Here is an 18,566-nt window from a genome sequence, read left to right on the forward strand (position 1 = left end):
AATACCATTTTTCGTAAATAATAGATTTTTTTCCCTATACAAATATTATTTTTGTTTAGGTATCATTTACAAAAATATTTGGATCAATATTAAATTTTCGTATATTAAAATATTTAGATCAATAATATATTTTTTCCCGTATACCATTTTTGGATCAAAAATATTTGATCATAAATACAATTTCTCGTATATAAAAATATTTAGGTCAATAATAGATTTTTTCTCATATACAGACTTCATTTTTTTTAGTCAAATAAATATATTATTAATTCAAAAAACAGTCAAAATACAAAGGTGATCAAAAGATCCAACCTACCAAAAAGACCAAACTGAACTAAAGCATCAAGGTAGCTATGTGCTTCCTTAAATTGGGCGAATACCATCCTCTATACATCACTTTCTCTATAATTCTTTCTCCAATATCTATGCTAGTATTCCTATGAGTATACTTTCCAAAAATTACTTCATTTCTATATTGCCATACATCATATATAGTTTCAGCCACAGCTATCTTTAGAATCTTGTATCTCCATCCTTTTTTAGCAATCATATGCATAATCCACCCAATCTCAATAGACCAAGGTTGAGGCTCATGTGTTATGCCTAACCACTGCAGTACATGCTTCCACACAGCTTTAGAAAACCTGCAATCAAATAAAAAATGGTCCAGGGTTTCATCAACCTCTTTACACAAGCAACAATCGTGTTCAATTATCAAACCAAAACGTCTTAGTCTGTCCTTTGTACTCAGTCTACCATGGAAGGCCATCCATGTAATGATAGCAGCCCTAGGTCTAGCACAGTTACCTTTTAAAAGATGTCTCCAAGGTACCTTATCCGAGTCCACCATCATATCATACAGTTGGTTCATACGAAAAATCCTCTTTTGAAACATTTGATCCCAAACTGACTGCAAGTTTGCAAGTTTGGAATGTGCTCTCTTAATTTGAAGATTTTCTTTATCACCTACGAGCTACTATTACGTATTACAGCCTCCATCAAGGGTTTCTTCTTTAGGTAATGGATATGCACCTATTTTACCCAAAGAGTATCAGCTTTCAGACAAAGGTTCCATAGACACTTCAATAAAGCAATATCATTCCAAATACACAGATTGAAAATGTTCATACCTCCAAGGCTCTTTGGCTTACAAACAGATTCCCATGCAATGGGGCTCTTCTTGCTAACAGTCACTTTTCCAATCCAGACAAAGCTCCTACAGATGCTATCTATTCTCTTTATGACATATTTTGGAATAGGGAGACATTGCATCAAAAACTGAGCAATAATAATGACTGTATTTTGAACCAGTTGCATTCTTCCTGCCATGCTAAGAAGTCTCGAGGACCAATGTTTCACTTTAGCCAGGATCTTGTCAATAAGAGGGGGATAGTGTTTGATGTTGAGCTTTCTAGTTATGAGAGGAACTCCTATATACCTAAAAGGAAGCAGGCCTTCTTCATAAGTAGTAAGCTCTTTGATCTTATTTCTGGTTTCTATATCCACTCCACCAAAGAACACTTTGCATTTCCTAGGGTTAACTACCATCTCTGTAGTATCAGCAAATGTGTGTAGCACCTTCATCATGTCAACAGATGTTACATCACCCCCGCAAAACATGAGAACATCATCAGCAAATGTGAGGTGTGTGATGCCCATTTTCTCACATTTAGCATGGTGATTAAAAGCTGGATCCTTCTGCATTTTGACAAACAGTACAGACTTCATTTTTGTTTAAGTATCATTTACCAAAATATTTGGATCAATAGTAAATTTCATATATACAAATATTTACATCAATAGTAGATTTTTTCCCGTATACCATTTTTGAATAAAAAATATTTGGATCATAAATAACATTTTTTGTAAATAATAATACAAATATTATTTTTATTTAGGTACCATTTACAAAAGTATTTGGATCAATATTAAATTTTCGTATACAAAAATATTAAGATCAATAATAGATTTTTTTTCCCGTATACCATTTTTTATTCTAAAATATTTGATCATAAATATCATTTCTCGTATATAAAAATATTTAGATCAATAATAGATTTTTTTCCGTATACAGACCTCATTTTTGTTTAGGTATCATTTACAAAAATAGTTGGATCAATAGTAAATTTCGTATATAAAAATATTTAGATCAATAGTAGATTATTTTCCCGTATACTATTTTGGAATAAAAATATTTGGATCGTAAATACCATTTTTTATAAATAATAGATTTTTATCCATATACAAATATTATTTTTCTTTACGTGTCATTTACAAAAACATTTGGATCAATATCAAATTTTCGTATATAAAAATATTTAGATCAATAATAGATTATGTAGCCTATTCCATTTTTGAATAAAAAATATTTGGATCATAAATAAAAATTTTCGTATATAAAAATATTTAGATCAATAATAGATTTTTTTCCCGTATACAAACTTCATTTTTGTTTACGTATCATTTACAAAAATATTTGGATCAATAGTAAATTTCGTATATAAAAATATTTAGATCAATAGTAGATTTATTCCCGTATATCATTTTTTAATAAAAAATATTTGGATCATAAATACCATTTTTCGTAAATAATAGATTTTTTTCGTATACAAATATTATTTTTATTTAGGTATTATTTACAAAAATATTTGGATCAATATTAAATTTTCGTATATCAAAATATTTAGATCAATAATAGATATTTTGAATAAATTTTTCCCTATACCATTTTTGACTAAAAAATATTTCGATCATAAATACCATTTTTCGTATATAAAAGAAAATATATCAATAATATATATTTTTTTGTAAGAGAGATTTGGTAAATTTGATAAAATATAAGAGTTATATTATTTTAATAATAAAATTAAGAACTTTATGGTGCAAAGACCAAAAAACCACAATTTTAATGTGGTGGCAAAAAATCAAATAAGGATATTTTTGACTTTTCCACAACCATTAATTTTCTTATATTATAGATTTTAATTTAAAAAAAGAGAAATGTTAACCATTTTTAAAAATGTGTGTATTTAATATATTGAAAATGTATTGAAAATTGAAATATTGACATTTATTAAAAATATTTTTTTATATTTATTATACTTAAAGAGTACTCTAAGGACACTCGTTAGCAAAGACTCTTAAAAAAAACTTCATTTAAATTCAATTCCAATAATATTTATAACATCCAACATTTAACTTTTAGATTAAATTAAACAAAGTCTCGTATTCAAATTTGAGTTTGAACATGCATGATTATTAAAAAATTTAAGAAATTTTTTTTTGTTGGAGTGGTATAGTACTGTGATTTACTTGGAAAAAACAAAGATTTATAACTTCTATGTATCATGATTACGAATTGTAGCAAATTGCAGTTGATAAGCAAGTAATAAGTCAGCAGAAAGTTCGGGTATATATATAATTAAGAGAATCTATAACACACAAGCCAATATATATCTTAGCTAACGTACTTTTACAGCTGAAAATGATACTTCACTGCCTCTCATATTTCTCTCATTGGCAGCATTATGCTTTAGCAAACAACAACATCAACATTAATCTTGAAGAAACAAGTCATAGGTTTTATTCACACTTCGTTAGTTGTGTTAAGAGGGGCCCTATGGGGCCCTGAAACTGTGGTCAAACCTTTCTACTATGGAAACATTATTTCATGCCAATTGCCAATCACACTTGCCTTAACTACAACATGAAGGGTGACAAGAACAAAACTTTGATATATTTTACTCCCTCCGTCTCATAATAAGTGTCCCATTTGCACTTTTTCTTTGTCTCAAATTAATTGTCCATTTACAATTTCAATGCATCAATCATTATTATTTTTCCACTATTATACCCCTATTTATTAACTTTCACGTTATTCAACTACTATTAATAGGGGTATTCTAGTAAATGACATTAACTTTTTTACTAAAACCAACACATTCAATCATTTTCTTAAAAACCGCGCATTACTCAAATGGGACACTTAATATGAGACGGAGGGAGTATTGGACTTGTAAGAATCATGTAAATGTATGGTGGTTGCTAGCATGCACCAACCATTCTTGTCATGGTTATTTATGTGTGAATGATCTAATCTTTCACTATGATTACATTATATATTGCATGCACCACAAAATTCAATGTTAATAAAATATTTGAAGAGGACAATATTTTCATTATTAAACCTGCACAATGTAAGAACTCTAGGAGTTGATGTGAAGATGTCATGAGAATAAGTCATCACAAAATTTCAACATTTTTTTTCTGTATAATATATATTTATATATATATATATATATATATATATATATATATATATATATTTTTGATAAGCAAAGGGATGTATTAAAAAGCACTAGGGGTGCTTAACCCAAAATTACAAGAAAATAAATCAAGCCCACATGAGAACAACCTCCCAAAAACCAAAGGGCCGACAAATCAATTAAGAAAAGGTCTCGGATCGACACACCAATCCGGCCAAGAGCAACTAGCTTTTTCTTTAAAAAAAATCAAAAACCATTCCCAAGATATGAACTTGAACCATCCTACCCCATCAAAGGATGCCAAACAAATTTCCTCAAAAATGATTGCATTCCTACACTTCCAAACAACCCAACAAAAAATTAAACCAAAGAACCAACCTATTTCCATATGGAAAGAAGATTTACAAATTGAATCTAAAGAAGAAAGCCGCTCCAAAATTGTTCCTACCACCGGCACCTCATCAATACCAAGCCAACTATATAACTCGGTCCACCAAGTTCTAGTATAATGACAATGGAGAAACAAATGGTCTAAATCCTCATCCACCCGATTACATAAAGGGCACTTCAATAATTGTGCCTCTCCTAAGATTCCCCGCTTCGCCAACTCCGCTTTCGTAGGGAGTCTATTCCAAATCAATCTCCAACCGAAGAGATGAATTCTACTAGGAACCTTAGTCTTCCATAAACAAGAGAAAATAGAAGAAAGAGAGTTCTCCAACGGAGGGTGCGGTAAGTCAAGTAACAAAATGGTATCATAAGCGTTACTTACCGTGAAACCGGAAGGATTACGCCACCACACAAAAGAGTCTTCTATCAAACGACAAGGTTGAACCGAAGCAAGAAGAATTATAAGTTGATTCAATTGCGCCGCGGCTGTCCCATCCTCGATGACACCAAAAGTTCCAAAGTTCCACCTCCAAATTTCGTCATTCCAACTTCCCATCTCCGCCACCTTCGAATGGGGTGCTTCGGATAACAAGAATAACTCCGGAAACAAAATTCCTAGAGGCGTTGTTCCTATCCAAGCATCAAACCAAAATTCAAAAACAAGACCGGTTCCAAGTTTGCAAGAGATAGAGGAATTAAACCAATTTGAAGTAGTATCCGAATTTTCTCTCCCAATGGAAACTAGATCACGCCACCAAAGAGAAACTTTACTTCTCGGATTAATAGCGGTATCCTTTATCAAAGTTCTTCGAATGTCTCCATACCTACAAGAAAGAATGTTAGTCCATAAAAAATTTTCATTGTTCAAGATACGCCACTTCCACTTGCTAAGAAGCGCTAAATTGAACTTCCCACAATGCTTCACACCAAGCCCTCCTTCTTTCTTTGGTAGACAAACTTTATCCCAACTAATCCAATTAATCTTCTTCTTATCTTGTTCTCCACCCCAAAGAAAAGATCGTTGAATCGCGATAATTTCCGAGATAATGGATTTAGGTGCCTTGTAAAAAGAGAAGACGAAGATTGGAATACTAGACAAGATGGAATTCAACAACACCACCCTACCGCCAATGGAAAGTTGTCTATTTTGCCAACTTCCAATGCGTCTTCTTAGTTTTGAAATTAGCGGTCTCCACACCTCACATCTTCTAGGATTAACACCAACCGGAATACCAAGAAAATTAAAGGAAGAAGAGCCAATCGCACAATTTAAGAAGGAAGACCCGGCTTGAATGAAATCCGGATCAAGATTAACTCCAAAAAGCCGACTTTTGTTCAAGTTGACCCGTAGACCGGACACAAGCTCGAAGCCTCGGAGGATGGCCTTAAAAGTCCAAAGATTATTCCACGAGTCTTCGCCAATCAAAATTGTATCATCGGCAAATTGAAGAATTTCAAAGTGTTGATGATCATCCAAGCTAAACCCTTTAAAATCTCCTAGAGAAGACGCTACTTTTACCATAGCCGTCAAACCCTCCGCCACCAACAAAAAGAGAAAAGGAGAGAGAGGATCTCCTTGTCTTAATCCTCTAGTAACCGAAAACTCCCGGGTTGGACTACCATTAACAAGGACCGACATTGAACTATTGAAAACTAGTGCTTCAATCCACTTCCTCCATTTTACACCAAACCCCATCCTTCTTAAGAGATATCTTAGAAACTCCCACGAGACACAGTCATAAGCCTTCTCAAAATCAACCTTCACCATCATACACCTTCTTTTATTTCTCTTAGCAAAATCCAATAACTCATTAACCACAAGCACACCATCCAACATATTCCTATTAGGAATAAAAGCCGATTGACATTGCGATACAAGCTGATTCATCACCACCTTCATTCTAGTAGCAAGCAATTTTGCCAAGATCCTATACATACTACCAATTAGGCAAATAGGACGAAAATCATCCAAATTGACAGGATTATCAACCTTAGGAATCAAAGCCAAGAAAGAAGCCGTAACCGCTTTAGGAAGCACGGCAAAAGTATGAAATTCACTAACAAACCCAACAATCTCATCTTTCAAGGACCATCCTATCTTATAAAAACCCATTGAAAAACCATCGGGTCCCGGACTTTTGTCACCATCACAATTACAAATAACATCTTTAATCTCATCTTCCGTAAAAGGTAACTCAAGAATCGAAGCTTCCAAAGTAGAAATAGAAGCAAAAGAAACTCCATCCAACAAAGGCCGCAAAGGCATAGATTCCTCAAATCTCCTACCAAAATGACTCCACACCTCTTCTTTTATCAACGCAACACTATCAATCCAACCATTGGAAGTATTCAATCCCAATATAGCATTCCTTCTAGCTCGTGTCTTCATGGCTTTGTGAAAGAACTTAGAATTGGAATCTCCTTCCGCAAGCCACGCACACCTAGCCTTTTGCCGAAGAACACTTTCCTTTAATCGAATCGATTCCCACACTCTAGAGGATGCCGAAGTTCTTCTAGCCACCAAATCCGTCAAATCCAAAGAAGTGGATCCCGAAGCTACCAAATCAAGATCATTCAAGTCATTTATCGCATTTTCCACTTCAAGATTTAAGATGCCAAAGACCTCTTTATTCCATATACGCAACTCACTCCTTAACAACTTAAGCTTTTCTTTGAAAGAATAAATCGCCTTTCCACGAATCAAAAAAGTCCTCCATCTATCCTCCACAAAACCCAAAAATTCATCATGTTTTGTCCAACAATTAAAAAATTTGAAAGGTTTTGGGCCCCAGTCCATCGACCCGGCTTTAATCCAAATAGGGCAATGATCCGAAACATCTCTCGATCCCACCACTTGACCCCCCACCTTCCACTTCTCAATTATAAAATCCGAACAAAGGAATCTATCCAACCGACTCATACATTTCCCATCCAAGCTAAACCAAGTGAAATTCCTTCCAATAGGTGTCGGATCCACCACTTCCATATTTTCAATGAAAGCATTAAATTCTTCCATCTCACGCCTATTCACCAAACCACTCGAATTCTTCCGTTCCGATTCAACTCTAATGGCATTAAAATCACCACCCAAAAACCACACTCCCACCGGAAATCTCCTCTTACAATCTTCCAACTCTCTCCACAATCTTCTTTTATTAATCAAAAAACAAGATGAATAGACATTTACAAAGTATATCAACTGATTTTTCCAGTAACCACATAAACCTAAGAAGCCTTCTCCATTAAAACTGAATAGAGAAGAAATTGTGTCTCTCCTCCACAAGATAATTAAACCTCCTGAATTTCCCAATGCTGGCTTAAAGGACCAATCCACATCCGTTCCACCCCAAAGCTCATAAATCAATCTATCTTGAATCTGAACTAATTTAGTTTCTTGGATAAGACAAAGATCAAAGCCTTCTTTTCGGATCAGCACATTAATCTGTTTCCTCTTAATAAGACTCCCCAACCCTCTAACATTATAAGACAGCACATTCATTGTTCAACTCTTTTAGTTCCAACCTTCTTGCCATTACCAATCCTATCATTGTTTTCAAGTTTTTTAATCTCCTCCACCAGAACATCCTTCGCAACCCCTCCCTCCATACCATAAGCTGAGGCTCTATCCCACAGTTTTGACGCAATCTCCTCTCTTTCCTTGGCCCAGAACCTCTTATTACCTTGCATCAGTCCCGAATCCGAGATCTCTCCACAAACAGAATCATCCGAGTTCACCGATCTATTTGCTACAACAACTTTAGCAGAAACACCCTCATCTCCCTCACAGGAACCGTGAACCCCCTTATTGTTTCCAGATCGAACAGAGCCCCTATACACCACAGTTCTCCTAAGAGGAAGAAAAGAGTTACTAACCTCAATCGGAGAAGAAGGAATCTCTTGGCAATCTCCCGCTCCAATATCGACTGTTCCGGCCTCCACCTCAGAGTGCGAAACATTTGTATTCTCCCTCCGATCCGATTTAGAAGTTGAAAGCTCAAACAAGTTAACCGGATTGAATCCACCTACGGCCTCTCCATTATTATCCGTGCTAAAGCTCTCAGATAAGTTAGACATACGGTCTGTACGTGTTGAAGGCTTAGTAACATAACTAGCTTTGTTCAAATTGGGTTTGGATTTGGAATGGCCCAATTCCCACACTGCAGCATCAAAACGGCCCAAGTCCACCGATTTTGCCCTTCTACTTGGGCCTAAACCCCAATTATCCACTCCCATAATTCCACCTGATCCATCCTTAATAGATTCAAAATAAATGGGTCCCACAGATACCTCCTGTCTAGCCTTGAAATCCACGTCCCCTAAAGTATCCTTTGACCTTTGAAAAGCTGCTGCATTAATAGAGCCAGAAGAATTACAAGGAATTTTGGACTTTGCAACCGAAAAATCCTGCGCGTCAGTTTCCAAATACATGCAATCTGTCCCATCTCTTTTCCCAGCAGCCACCGACACGTCCCTTTCAACATTTAATGAACCTGATATTGCCGGAATACCCACCATGTCTGCCGGAAAAACGTTCTCCACCCCCTTCTCCGAACCAACATCCGTAACCGAGATTCTAACACCATCCTCGTCGTCGGAACAGTATTCCGAAAGAGAAGCTTTTGAATCTGCAGAACCATCCTCCATGACTCGCAGTGGTCCCTGAGTATCCTCAACCAATTTGATTCTGACCAACATGCCATTGATTCTCAAACACAACAATTCGTCAATCCCCGCCGCACATCGAGTTCTGATCATAAGTCGAGCAACATCCAAACGTTTTTTATTAGCGGTCGTATCATCAGCACGAATGAAAGATCCCACCGTTTTGGATAAGAAGGCAAAGGTCTCATCATTCCAAAAGTGTCCAGGAAGTCCAAACACTCTCAACCAAGTGACTCTTTCGGAATCAAATGTTTCTGCATTCCATCGATTTACCTCCAAGAACCATCTATCTAACCAGAGCTTCTCATTTGCTATCATATTTTCCACCGCTCCTTCTTCCCTATCTTCCAACAGACACAGGTTTGCACCTAACGGTGAAACCTTAACACCAAAAAAACCCTCCATATCAAAAACGTCTTGGATATTGTAAGTCATTCCAACTTCTATGACCTTCCCAACAAAAGCTCTAGAGAATCTCTGCAAGACCTCAGTCGAATCAAAACTAAACTCCAGAAGTGGTGGGGAAGCTACAAGGGCATTTTCACGGTTTTGAACCACTGCAGCAAAAGATTTAGCTTCCTTCGAAGTTCTATCAAAAGTTGTATTGAAGTTAACAAGCTTTGGATTCTTTCCCATGCCCTGAAAAGATGGTCTCAACATAACAAGAGTTGACTCCTTCCCCCTTTGAAAACGAGGGAGATTAACAAAAAGTTTAAGATTGTCAATAAAGATATTGTCAAGTTTTAGAGCCAATCTGTCCGCATCCATAATGTCAAAAAAACGAACAAAACCAAATTTTCTTCCACGTTTATCTCTTCTCCCGGGAACAATGACCTCGTCCACTTCACCATATTTCTCAAAGATCTTGTAGAGATCTTTGGCACTGCATCTGTCCGGAAAAGAAGTGAAGAAGAAAGAGGTTATGATACGTTTCCCTCTTCCTGCTTTACCGCCAGCATGATCCCACCGTCGTCTCTTCACATTCGGCACACGTCTCTCCACCTATATATATATATATATATATATATATATATATATATATATATATATATATATATAGGTGGCGTTTTGACTACCACAACACAAACCTATACGAATTTTAGTGTAAGTGGCGCCATTCTAATCATCACAAAAATATTCTCATGGAGAGTTGTATCTCTTCCATTACATATCTAGTTTTGCTAAATTGTGGAATGGACCTTATTGTTAGCTATTCTTTTACTCATCTGGTCCTATTTATAAGATAAAATTTATTTTTTAGATATTTTGAGTGACTAATATATCTAGACAATATATGTGTCAAATACATTATTTTTTCAATGAATCTAAAAAATAATTTTTTTCTTGTAAATAGGATCAGAGAAAGTAATATTTTAGAGTTTTGATCGGAGGATTATGCCTCGTGTTGAGGTTTCAATTTATAGTTCTTGATTTCTCGCTCAAACCCGGTTAAGGCCTCTAACATGGTCGATGCACACATATAACATATGGTATTGCCTTTTCCCATAATGGACATGAGCGTGAAGACGACTGTCGAGATCTTAGTGTTGGAGGGAAAATACTATCGTAATAATTATGCCAACAAAAACTACATTGTGATGAGTTTTATTATCATATGCATAAAGATTGTGTATTTCCTTGCACAAGGACAAAGTGAATGCAGTGATAGTGCATTAAACGAGTGACAAAACATGGGGTGCGCTGAGTAGAGTTGATTAATTGTGTGTTAATAGTAGACTAGAGAATATTAACTATGGTTGGCAAATATAATTAAAAGCAATTAAGTGCCTTTTTTAATCGCTAAGATGAATGTTTTATGGTACATAAATAAGAAGTTAGTGTTACAAAATATGAAATTAAACCTCACAACCTCAATGATTATGCTATGATACTCGCTTCGTCAATGCAACCTTCTTGATATTGGAAATCTCCAATGGAAAGACAAAGGTTTATAGTGCATAAAACTATACTAATGCCCAAGATTAATCCTTCCGCAACACGAACCATCATTACAATCTCTTATTCCCACAATTCCGATATAGAAATTACCGTTGAGTCTCGTTTCCCTTTAGAATCAGTTTCCCCAATTTTGTAAATAAGAAAACACACTAAGAATAAATAAAACGATATAATTAAAAAAAAGGACCAACCACTCATCCTTAAAGTGGATCATCCACAGAAATTACATAAATCACATGTTTAAGGTAGAATCATCTAAAGAAAATCTAATCTAAAGGTACCAACCACTCATCCTTAAGGGTATCATAATTTTTACAATTGAAAAAAAAAAAGACTTACAATGATGAAAAAACAACTCCTATTGATATCCTTCATTTATACCTTTCTCTAAGTCATAAAAACACCTTAGACTATAGAAAAATGGTCTCCCTTTCACTAAACATGTTTCTCTATTTATAGATAAAATTCTAAATCGCGCAATCGTGTCACGCCTAACCCTAATTCTATAACTATTAAGTGATTTTCTAGACAAGGACTTTCATAAACATTTTGGACTGCATAGCTCATTTTGGCGGTGAGTTGCTATCAAATAATTCTTTTTATTTTTTCTTTAGGAAGAGAGTTGAGCTTGCACCGCTAGCCCTAGTTAGCGTCTTCTAGGAATTAATATCATCTCTATGTAGGTTCTGCCCCCGTTATCTCATGTTTATTATGAAAATTTCTATATTTTTTCTCTTTTATTTTTGTTCCATTCCTCTCCTTGATTCTTCATCATAACTTTCATAGTAAAATATTTTAAAATTTGTCTAGTTATATAGGTTAATCTCATCATAGTTTGACATATTCTCCAAATCTTCAGATTGTTTATTAAAACCTGCAAAACAATAACATATTAATAAATACTCCTAAAATATCAATTTTAAGTACTAAAAACATTGTATGGATATTTGTCATCATAACTTCAAACTTGAAACTTTTCTTGTTCTCAAGGAAAATGCTTGAAAATTATATTTTAAGACTTTAAGAATATACCTTCTTTTACGATAATTTCGAAGTTGACGATACTTACCAGAGTACTTCCATGTTCTTGTTCAATTTTTACTTTCATTCTCATACCTCAAGATGGATAACTCAAAAGGCTTCGTTCTTGCATTTTATCTTTCAATATTTTCTCTCTTCTCTCCAATTCATTCATTTAATATATGCTCAATGATTAAACGTGCACATATCATTTTACCATAAGTTTGAAGTAAATCTAAATAATTTATTAAATAACTATTACACACACTTTTTGATGTCTTTGGGTTGTAACATGGCTTGGGTTATAGTAGGATAAATTTAGGCTAATTTAGGCAGTATCTTCCTTCTTTTATCTATTTAGATTATTTTATTCTTTCACTCCAACTCTTTATTGAATTTTTTGAGTATTTTTCTTAATTTAGTACCCATATATGTTTTCTTTTTAATTCTTTTTCTTTTTCTTTGGGTACCCATTTTCATTTTTTATTTCTTTTCATAGTCTTTTTTTATTAGATATGCTCATAGGACTAACACTAAATTTAGAAGGTTACGATTTTAGATCAACCCCAAACTTAAAACCATTATACATATATACATTTTATTATCTTATGCCTACCTGACTCCAATAGAATTTACTGATTACAATACATGTTGAAAGAAGCCGTAACATTTATATGGTATTGAAAAAGAAGAGGTTGTAAGCAAAGTATAAATTTATCATTGAAAAATAAGATCATCCTAAGGGGTTCTAGACTTCAAGAAAAATATACATCAGTGTATATATAATAATAAAATTAATTATAGAGAAATAAATAAAATTTTAGAAAATTTCGCTATATCATAGATACACTTAGAATCAGACAAAAAAAATCGTAACCAATGATTATTTAGTTGTCAATAATATGGACTCTTTGACTAGCAAGGAGTGCAATTATGTATCAAGATGGCTCTTTCAATTTTGAGGATTGTTTATTGTCGATTATGTAAGAAAAATATTTGGTTATGCATATGGCCTTATGTTCTGATGATAACATTACATGATATCTTTTAGAGAACAATTTAGTATACTAATGGTTTCTGTCTTGAGTGTAGCATTTGCTAACATGTATTGTCTTTGAAGAAAAGGCGTGTGACGTCATCAAGTTCGAAATTCAACATACTATGACTCTGGATGAAATTGGAGTGTTTACAAAGACTCGATCAAGTTCTAGAATGCTTCTATAACAACCGTTCTAATGAATGTTAGTGATATAGCTTCTGATCGTGACTCTCGAAAAGAGCTTCTAGGGCCTTCTCTAGCTCTAAGATTTTGTTGCCCAAGTTCAGAAGATTTTGAAGACAAGGTTCTAGATGAACAAGTTCTGAAGACTCTCAAGACTTAGGATCAGAAGATTTGAAGACCAAGTGCTGAAGACTGTGAAGAAAAAGTTCTGGATGAACAAGTTCTGAAGACTCTGAAGACTTAGGATCTGAAGATTCCAAGAGCAAGTGCTGAAGACTATGAAGACAAGGTTCTACGTGAACAGGTTCTGAAGACTTAGGTTCTGGTAACTCAAGTTTTGGTCCTTCTAAACATGGTTCAACATCTACTATCAGAAGCCTCTGAATATTAGAAGATAAAGATCAACCATGGTTCACGTGAGGAAATAGTACGAGGTATTTATGTTTCCACTACTCGGATAGGGTGGCGCAAGGACAGTACTACTATATTATGTTGTCTACCACTCCATCACTGACTGTTGGAATAAAACAGATGGAATTAAGTATTCCAATTCTACCCTTCAACAGACTTCTTCTTGGCTATAAAAAAGACTTAGAAGAAGAATTCAAATATCAATCAACACAACAAAACTCATGCTGAAATGATACTAAAATCACTCTGATTAATTCTTTGTAAATTTTTGTAAGCAAATGAACATTTGTTCGTTAACTTACAGTAAGTGAACTTTTATTCGATACTTGCTTAACAGTTTTTTGTTATTTAGTGTAAGTTGCTTTCAAGAAGCAACTCTATAAACACAAAACCTTTATATTCAACTTGTGAGTTGATAGTTCTTTGAGAGGCTAGGGCTTTAGTTAGAATTCTCAAGAAGACATTGACATTTACTCTCTATGGTTTGCAACAAGTGACCTTTAGTCTTTGTTGTGGTGTCTGTAATTAGTTCGGTTATAGTGGATTAATTCCTTGTTAATTAGGTAAAATCACATTGGCGGGTGAACTGGAGTAACTTTGTTAACAGTGAACCAGGATAAAATTTATTGTGGTATTTATTTTTTTCTTGGGTTCTTCTGTTTTTACTTGGGAAGAAATTGATTTTAAAGCTTGAAACTCAATTCAAACCCCGTTTTTCTTGTGTTTCACGCACCTTCACATTAAATTTCTCTCACGAAAATGGTTTGTTGGAGATTGCAAAATTCATTTTTTTGTAACTGTTTTAACCGGTTTTCTTCTCCTCCAAATTGTATTAGGAGGTAGTTGAGAGCTTGTGCTCCATGTTATTTGTGGGTTCGAATACCCCTTACGACTCATGAATGAAATCATCGCTTATAAAAAAGGTGATCTTTATTTCTAAGAAAAAAATTATTTTTCTTTCGAATTCTAAAGGTTATAATGTTTAAAAATAATAGATATTTCAAATTTTAAGTTCAAAAGGGCTAGAAAGAGAATACTGACTCATAAGGTAGGTTTATATGGTCAAGCAGGTGTCACTCATTTTAAAAACAATTTCTTGATTATTTTCTTGACTTCAAACAAATAAAATAAAAGAAATATGCATGCAAATCCATTTGAATATTAAAAAAGTTTCGTCATTAAAAATTTAGTAAAACATAAAGGTAACCTCACTCATAGACTAGGTTTTCAAGTGATTCACACAAATATTATCTTGTTATTAATGAATAAATGAGATTGCGCAGTTTATAGCAACTCACAATGATTACAACAAAGTGCTGATTAGAGGTGATATTTATTGGCGACAGAGAGCAAAGGTTCATTGGTTGTGTGATGGTGATCTTAATACTAAGTTTTTCCATCGATCCGCTACGGTGCGTCAGAATTTTCAGAAGATTCAAATTCTTCACGATGAGGGGGAGAATGAGATAAGAAGTCAGGAGGGTATGTGTGGTATTGCTAAGGCTTATTTTGATAAGTTATTTGAGGGAAGAATTGGAAATTATGCACTAGTTCTTGATCTTATTCAGCCGGTTATCACAGAAGCCGACAACATCTTCCTTACAACACCTATGGTGAAGGAGGAATTTTTTGAGGCTTTAAATGAGATGCATCCTGACAAGACACCGGGGCCGGATGGTTTTAATCTGGCGTTCTATTAGCATTTCTGGTCCTTATGCGGTAAGGACATTTTTACTGAGGCTAAGATTTGGTTAGACATGGGCTTTTTTCCTACATCTCTTAATAATACTAACATTTGTCTTATTCCGAAATGTGCGAATCCCAACAATATGAAGGATATGAGACCAATCTCGCTATGCAATGTGGCGTACAAAATATTTCTAAAGTGTTGGCTAACCGGTTGAAGAAATTTCTGGATAAGATTATAGGTGAAGAGCAATCGGCGTTCGTGGAAAGTAGATCTATTATTGATAACGCTATGATTGCGTTTGAAATTATTCACACTCTAAAGCGTTGGACGGTGGGTAACAATGCTTAGTTAGCCTTGAAGATTGATATTAGTAAAGCTTATGATAGGGTGGATTGGGTATTTTTGAGTGGGATGTTACAGAGATTGGGTTTTGCGGAGACATGGATAAAGTGGATGATGATGTGTGTCCCGTCGGTGAATTATTCTGTGCTTGTGAATGCATATAGTGTTGCACCAATTCAGCCGGGAAGAGGTTTGAGACAGGGGGATCCTCTTTCCCTGTATCTCTTTATTCTGATCACTAAAGGACTTTCGACTCTTATTAGAGGCGCCATAGCTCGCGGAGACATTCTTGGTGTCCAGATTTGTAGGGGGCACCTAGTGTGTCTCACCTACTTTTTGCTGACGATTGTTTTTTATTTTGCAGGGCCAACTTGAATGAGGTTCATAAATTAACGGGGATTCTTAATCTGTATGCTGACGCTTCTGGTCAAGAGATAAATTTGGCGAAGTCAGAGGTGTTTTTTAGTAGGAATCTCAGCAGTCCAGCTCAGATTGATCTAGCCAACATTATGGGGGTGAGGCATGTGTTGGGTACATGAACTTACTTGGGTCTCCATTCTCTTATAGGGCGAAGAAAGAAGGACATTTTTGGTTATGTAAAGGATAGGATTTGGAGGAAGATTAACTCATGGCGGAGTAGACCGTTATCTAGAGCAGGGAAGGAGGTTATGATAAAATCAGTGCTTCAAGCTATACCGACTTATGTTATGAGCCTTTTTATTTTACCGGATGGGATTGTGGATGATATTGAAAAAAATGCTAAATTCGTTTTGGTGGAGTGGAGGTCAAAATAATAAGGGTATTAGGTGGATGTCGTGGGATAAGTTGACGGGGCCAAAGAATGATGGAGGGCTTGGATTGCGAGACCTAAGGGCGTTCAACATGGCTATGGTTGCGAAGACGGGCTGGCACCTTTTGTCAAATCCTCAATCGCTAGTTGCAAGATGTTATAAAGCAAGGTACTTTCCTAGAATGTCTTTTTTTGATGCTAATCTGGGGAATAATCCTAGTTTTGTTTGGCGTAGTATCTGGCAAGCTAGGAAAATTTTGACCCTTGGATGCAGAAGGAGTATTGGCGATGGTAGGAACATTCCGGTGATGTTTGAACCTTAGCTTAGAGAAAAAATATAAGGTGGGTATGATCTTTCGGTTCATGATCTCTTGTCACCTAATGGTAAATTTTGGGATGTTCATGTTATAAGAGATTTGTTTGATTATGTAGTGGCTGAGAATATTATGCAAGTTCCGTTAGTTGATGATGTGGTTGAAGTGGAATTGGAAGCATGAGACAAATGGTTGTTATAGTGTGCGGTTGAGATATAATTTGTGGAGGAAAGAACAGGGGCAAACGGGGTTTAATAGAGTGGATGGGGACTGGTGTAGTCTTTAGAATGTTAAGGCCCCTCCAAGGGATAAGCATTTAATGTGGAGAATTTGTAGGGTCTGCCTACCAACTCGAGTTAGGCTTCGCCAACATCATGTCTCTTGTCCGGTTTCTTGCCCTTTTTGTGAGAACCAGATGGAGGATACTTTGCATGTTCTGTTTGGATGTGATGTTACTAACCGGTGTTGGAGAATAGCCGGCCTTTCGAACGTTATTGATCCTCGGATAGCTACTTTTGATGATGCTTCATCTTTGATTCTAGATATATTTAGCCAAGAGGATAGTATGACGGCGGGGAGGGTTGCGGTAATGATCGAGGTGCTATGGAGAAATATGAATAATATGATTTGGAATAATGAGAGTGAGAATTATTCCAAACTTGGGTTGCATGCTTTAGCTAGTTGGCAGGAATGGCACATGGCTCAAGAGAGTGATCATCGGGTTCATGTTCAGGTGACTAATACATCTTGGATACCACCTCCGATCGGAATGGTTAAATGTAATGTGGATACGGGTTTTAACACTATCCGTGGGACCTCGAATCGGGGCTGGTGTGTGAGGAATAGTCTGGGCTCGTTTGTGATTGCAGGTGCGGCGTGGGACTTTGGTATCTCTCCAATTCTTGATATGGAAGCTTCGGTGCTCAAGGAGGCTATGCTTAGTGCTATTGATTTGGGATTGGATCATGTTATCTTCGAGAGTGATTCCCAAAACGTGACTAATGTTATCCGTTCCAACCACAATGGTATTTCTGAGTTTAGTTTCATTATCTCTTCTATTAAGTCTTTGTTGCTCTCTTTTCCTAACTTTAAGGTAAAGTTTGTAATACGTCAAGCGCATTCGGTTGCTCATACGTTAGCAAAAGCGGCCGATTCTTGAACTAGGCGTAGTTTATTTTACACGAATCCTCCTTGTATTGAATCTTTATTATTTAATGAAATGAGTTGAGTTTTTTATTGTAAAAAAAATGGAATGTAACATTGATAAAAGAAAGTAATCCATATTAAGACTTAATATGAAGAGTAACTTTTCAAATAATTTTTTTTGAAAAAGCATATGACTAATTAAGCTATCATGCATTTAAGACTTTATTTCACACAAACATAGAATGTTAAATTTGAATGTAAAATATGATTTTAACCTTGTTTCAAAATACAATTAAGTTTTCTTTTTCTTCTAAAAGCAAGAATATATTAATAAGAAGAACAACAGTTCTCGAAA

General features: G+C 35.2%; 3 protein-coding genes across 3 annotated transcripts; 2 read left to right on the forward strand and 1 right to left on the reverse strand.

The window, feature by feature from the left end:
• Positions 1-334: 334 nt before the first annotated feature.
• Positions 335-1,728, reverse strand: LOC131613336 (uncharacterized). The gene is made up of 3 exons (XM_058885016.1): positions 1,131-1,728; positions 984-1,032; positions 335-644 (listed from the first exon to the last, which is right to left on the reverse strand). The coding sequence occupies exons 1-3, from the start codon at positions 1,726-1,728 to the stop codon at positions 335-337; spliced, it is 957 nt and encodes a 318-aa protein (XP_058740999.1).
• A 14,962-nt stretch (positions 1,729-16,690) lies between these two features.
• LOC131613337 (uncharacterized mitochondrial protein AtMg00310-like) lies at positions 16,691-17,248 on the forward strand. The gene is made up of 2 exons (XM_058885017.1): positions 16,691-17,042; positions 17,184-17,248. Exons 1-2 carry the CDS (start codon positions 16,691-16,693, stop codon positions 17,246-17,248), a joined length of 417 nt encoding a protein of 138 aa, XP_058741000.1.
• A 232-nt stretch (positions 17,249-17,480) lies between these two features.
• On the forward strand, positions 17,481-18,224 carry LOC131613338 (uncharacterized). The gene has a single exon (XM_058885018.1). It carries the CDS (start codon positions 17,481-17,483, stop codon positions 18,222-18,224), a length of 744 nt encoding a protein of 247 aa, XP_058741001.1.
• The last annotated feature ends 342 nt before the right edge of the window (positions 18,225-18,566 follow it).

This window comes from Vicia villosa, linkage group LG6 (assembly GCF_029867415.1).
Source record: "Vicia villosa cultivar HV-30 ecotype Madison, WI linkage group LG6, Vvil1.0, whole genome shotgun sequence".
Lineage (NCBI taxonomy): Eukaryota > Viridiplantae > Streptophyta > Magnoliopsida > Fabales > Fabaceae > Vicia > Vicia villosa.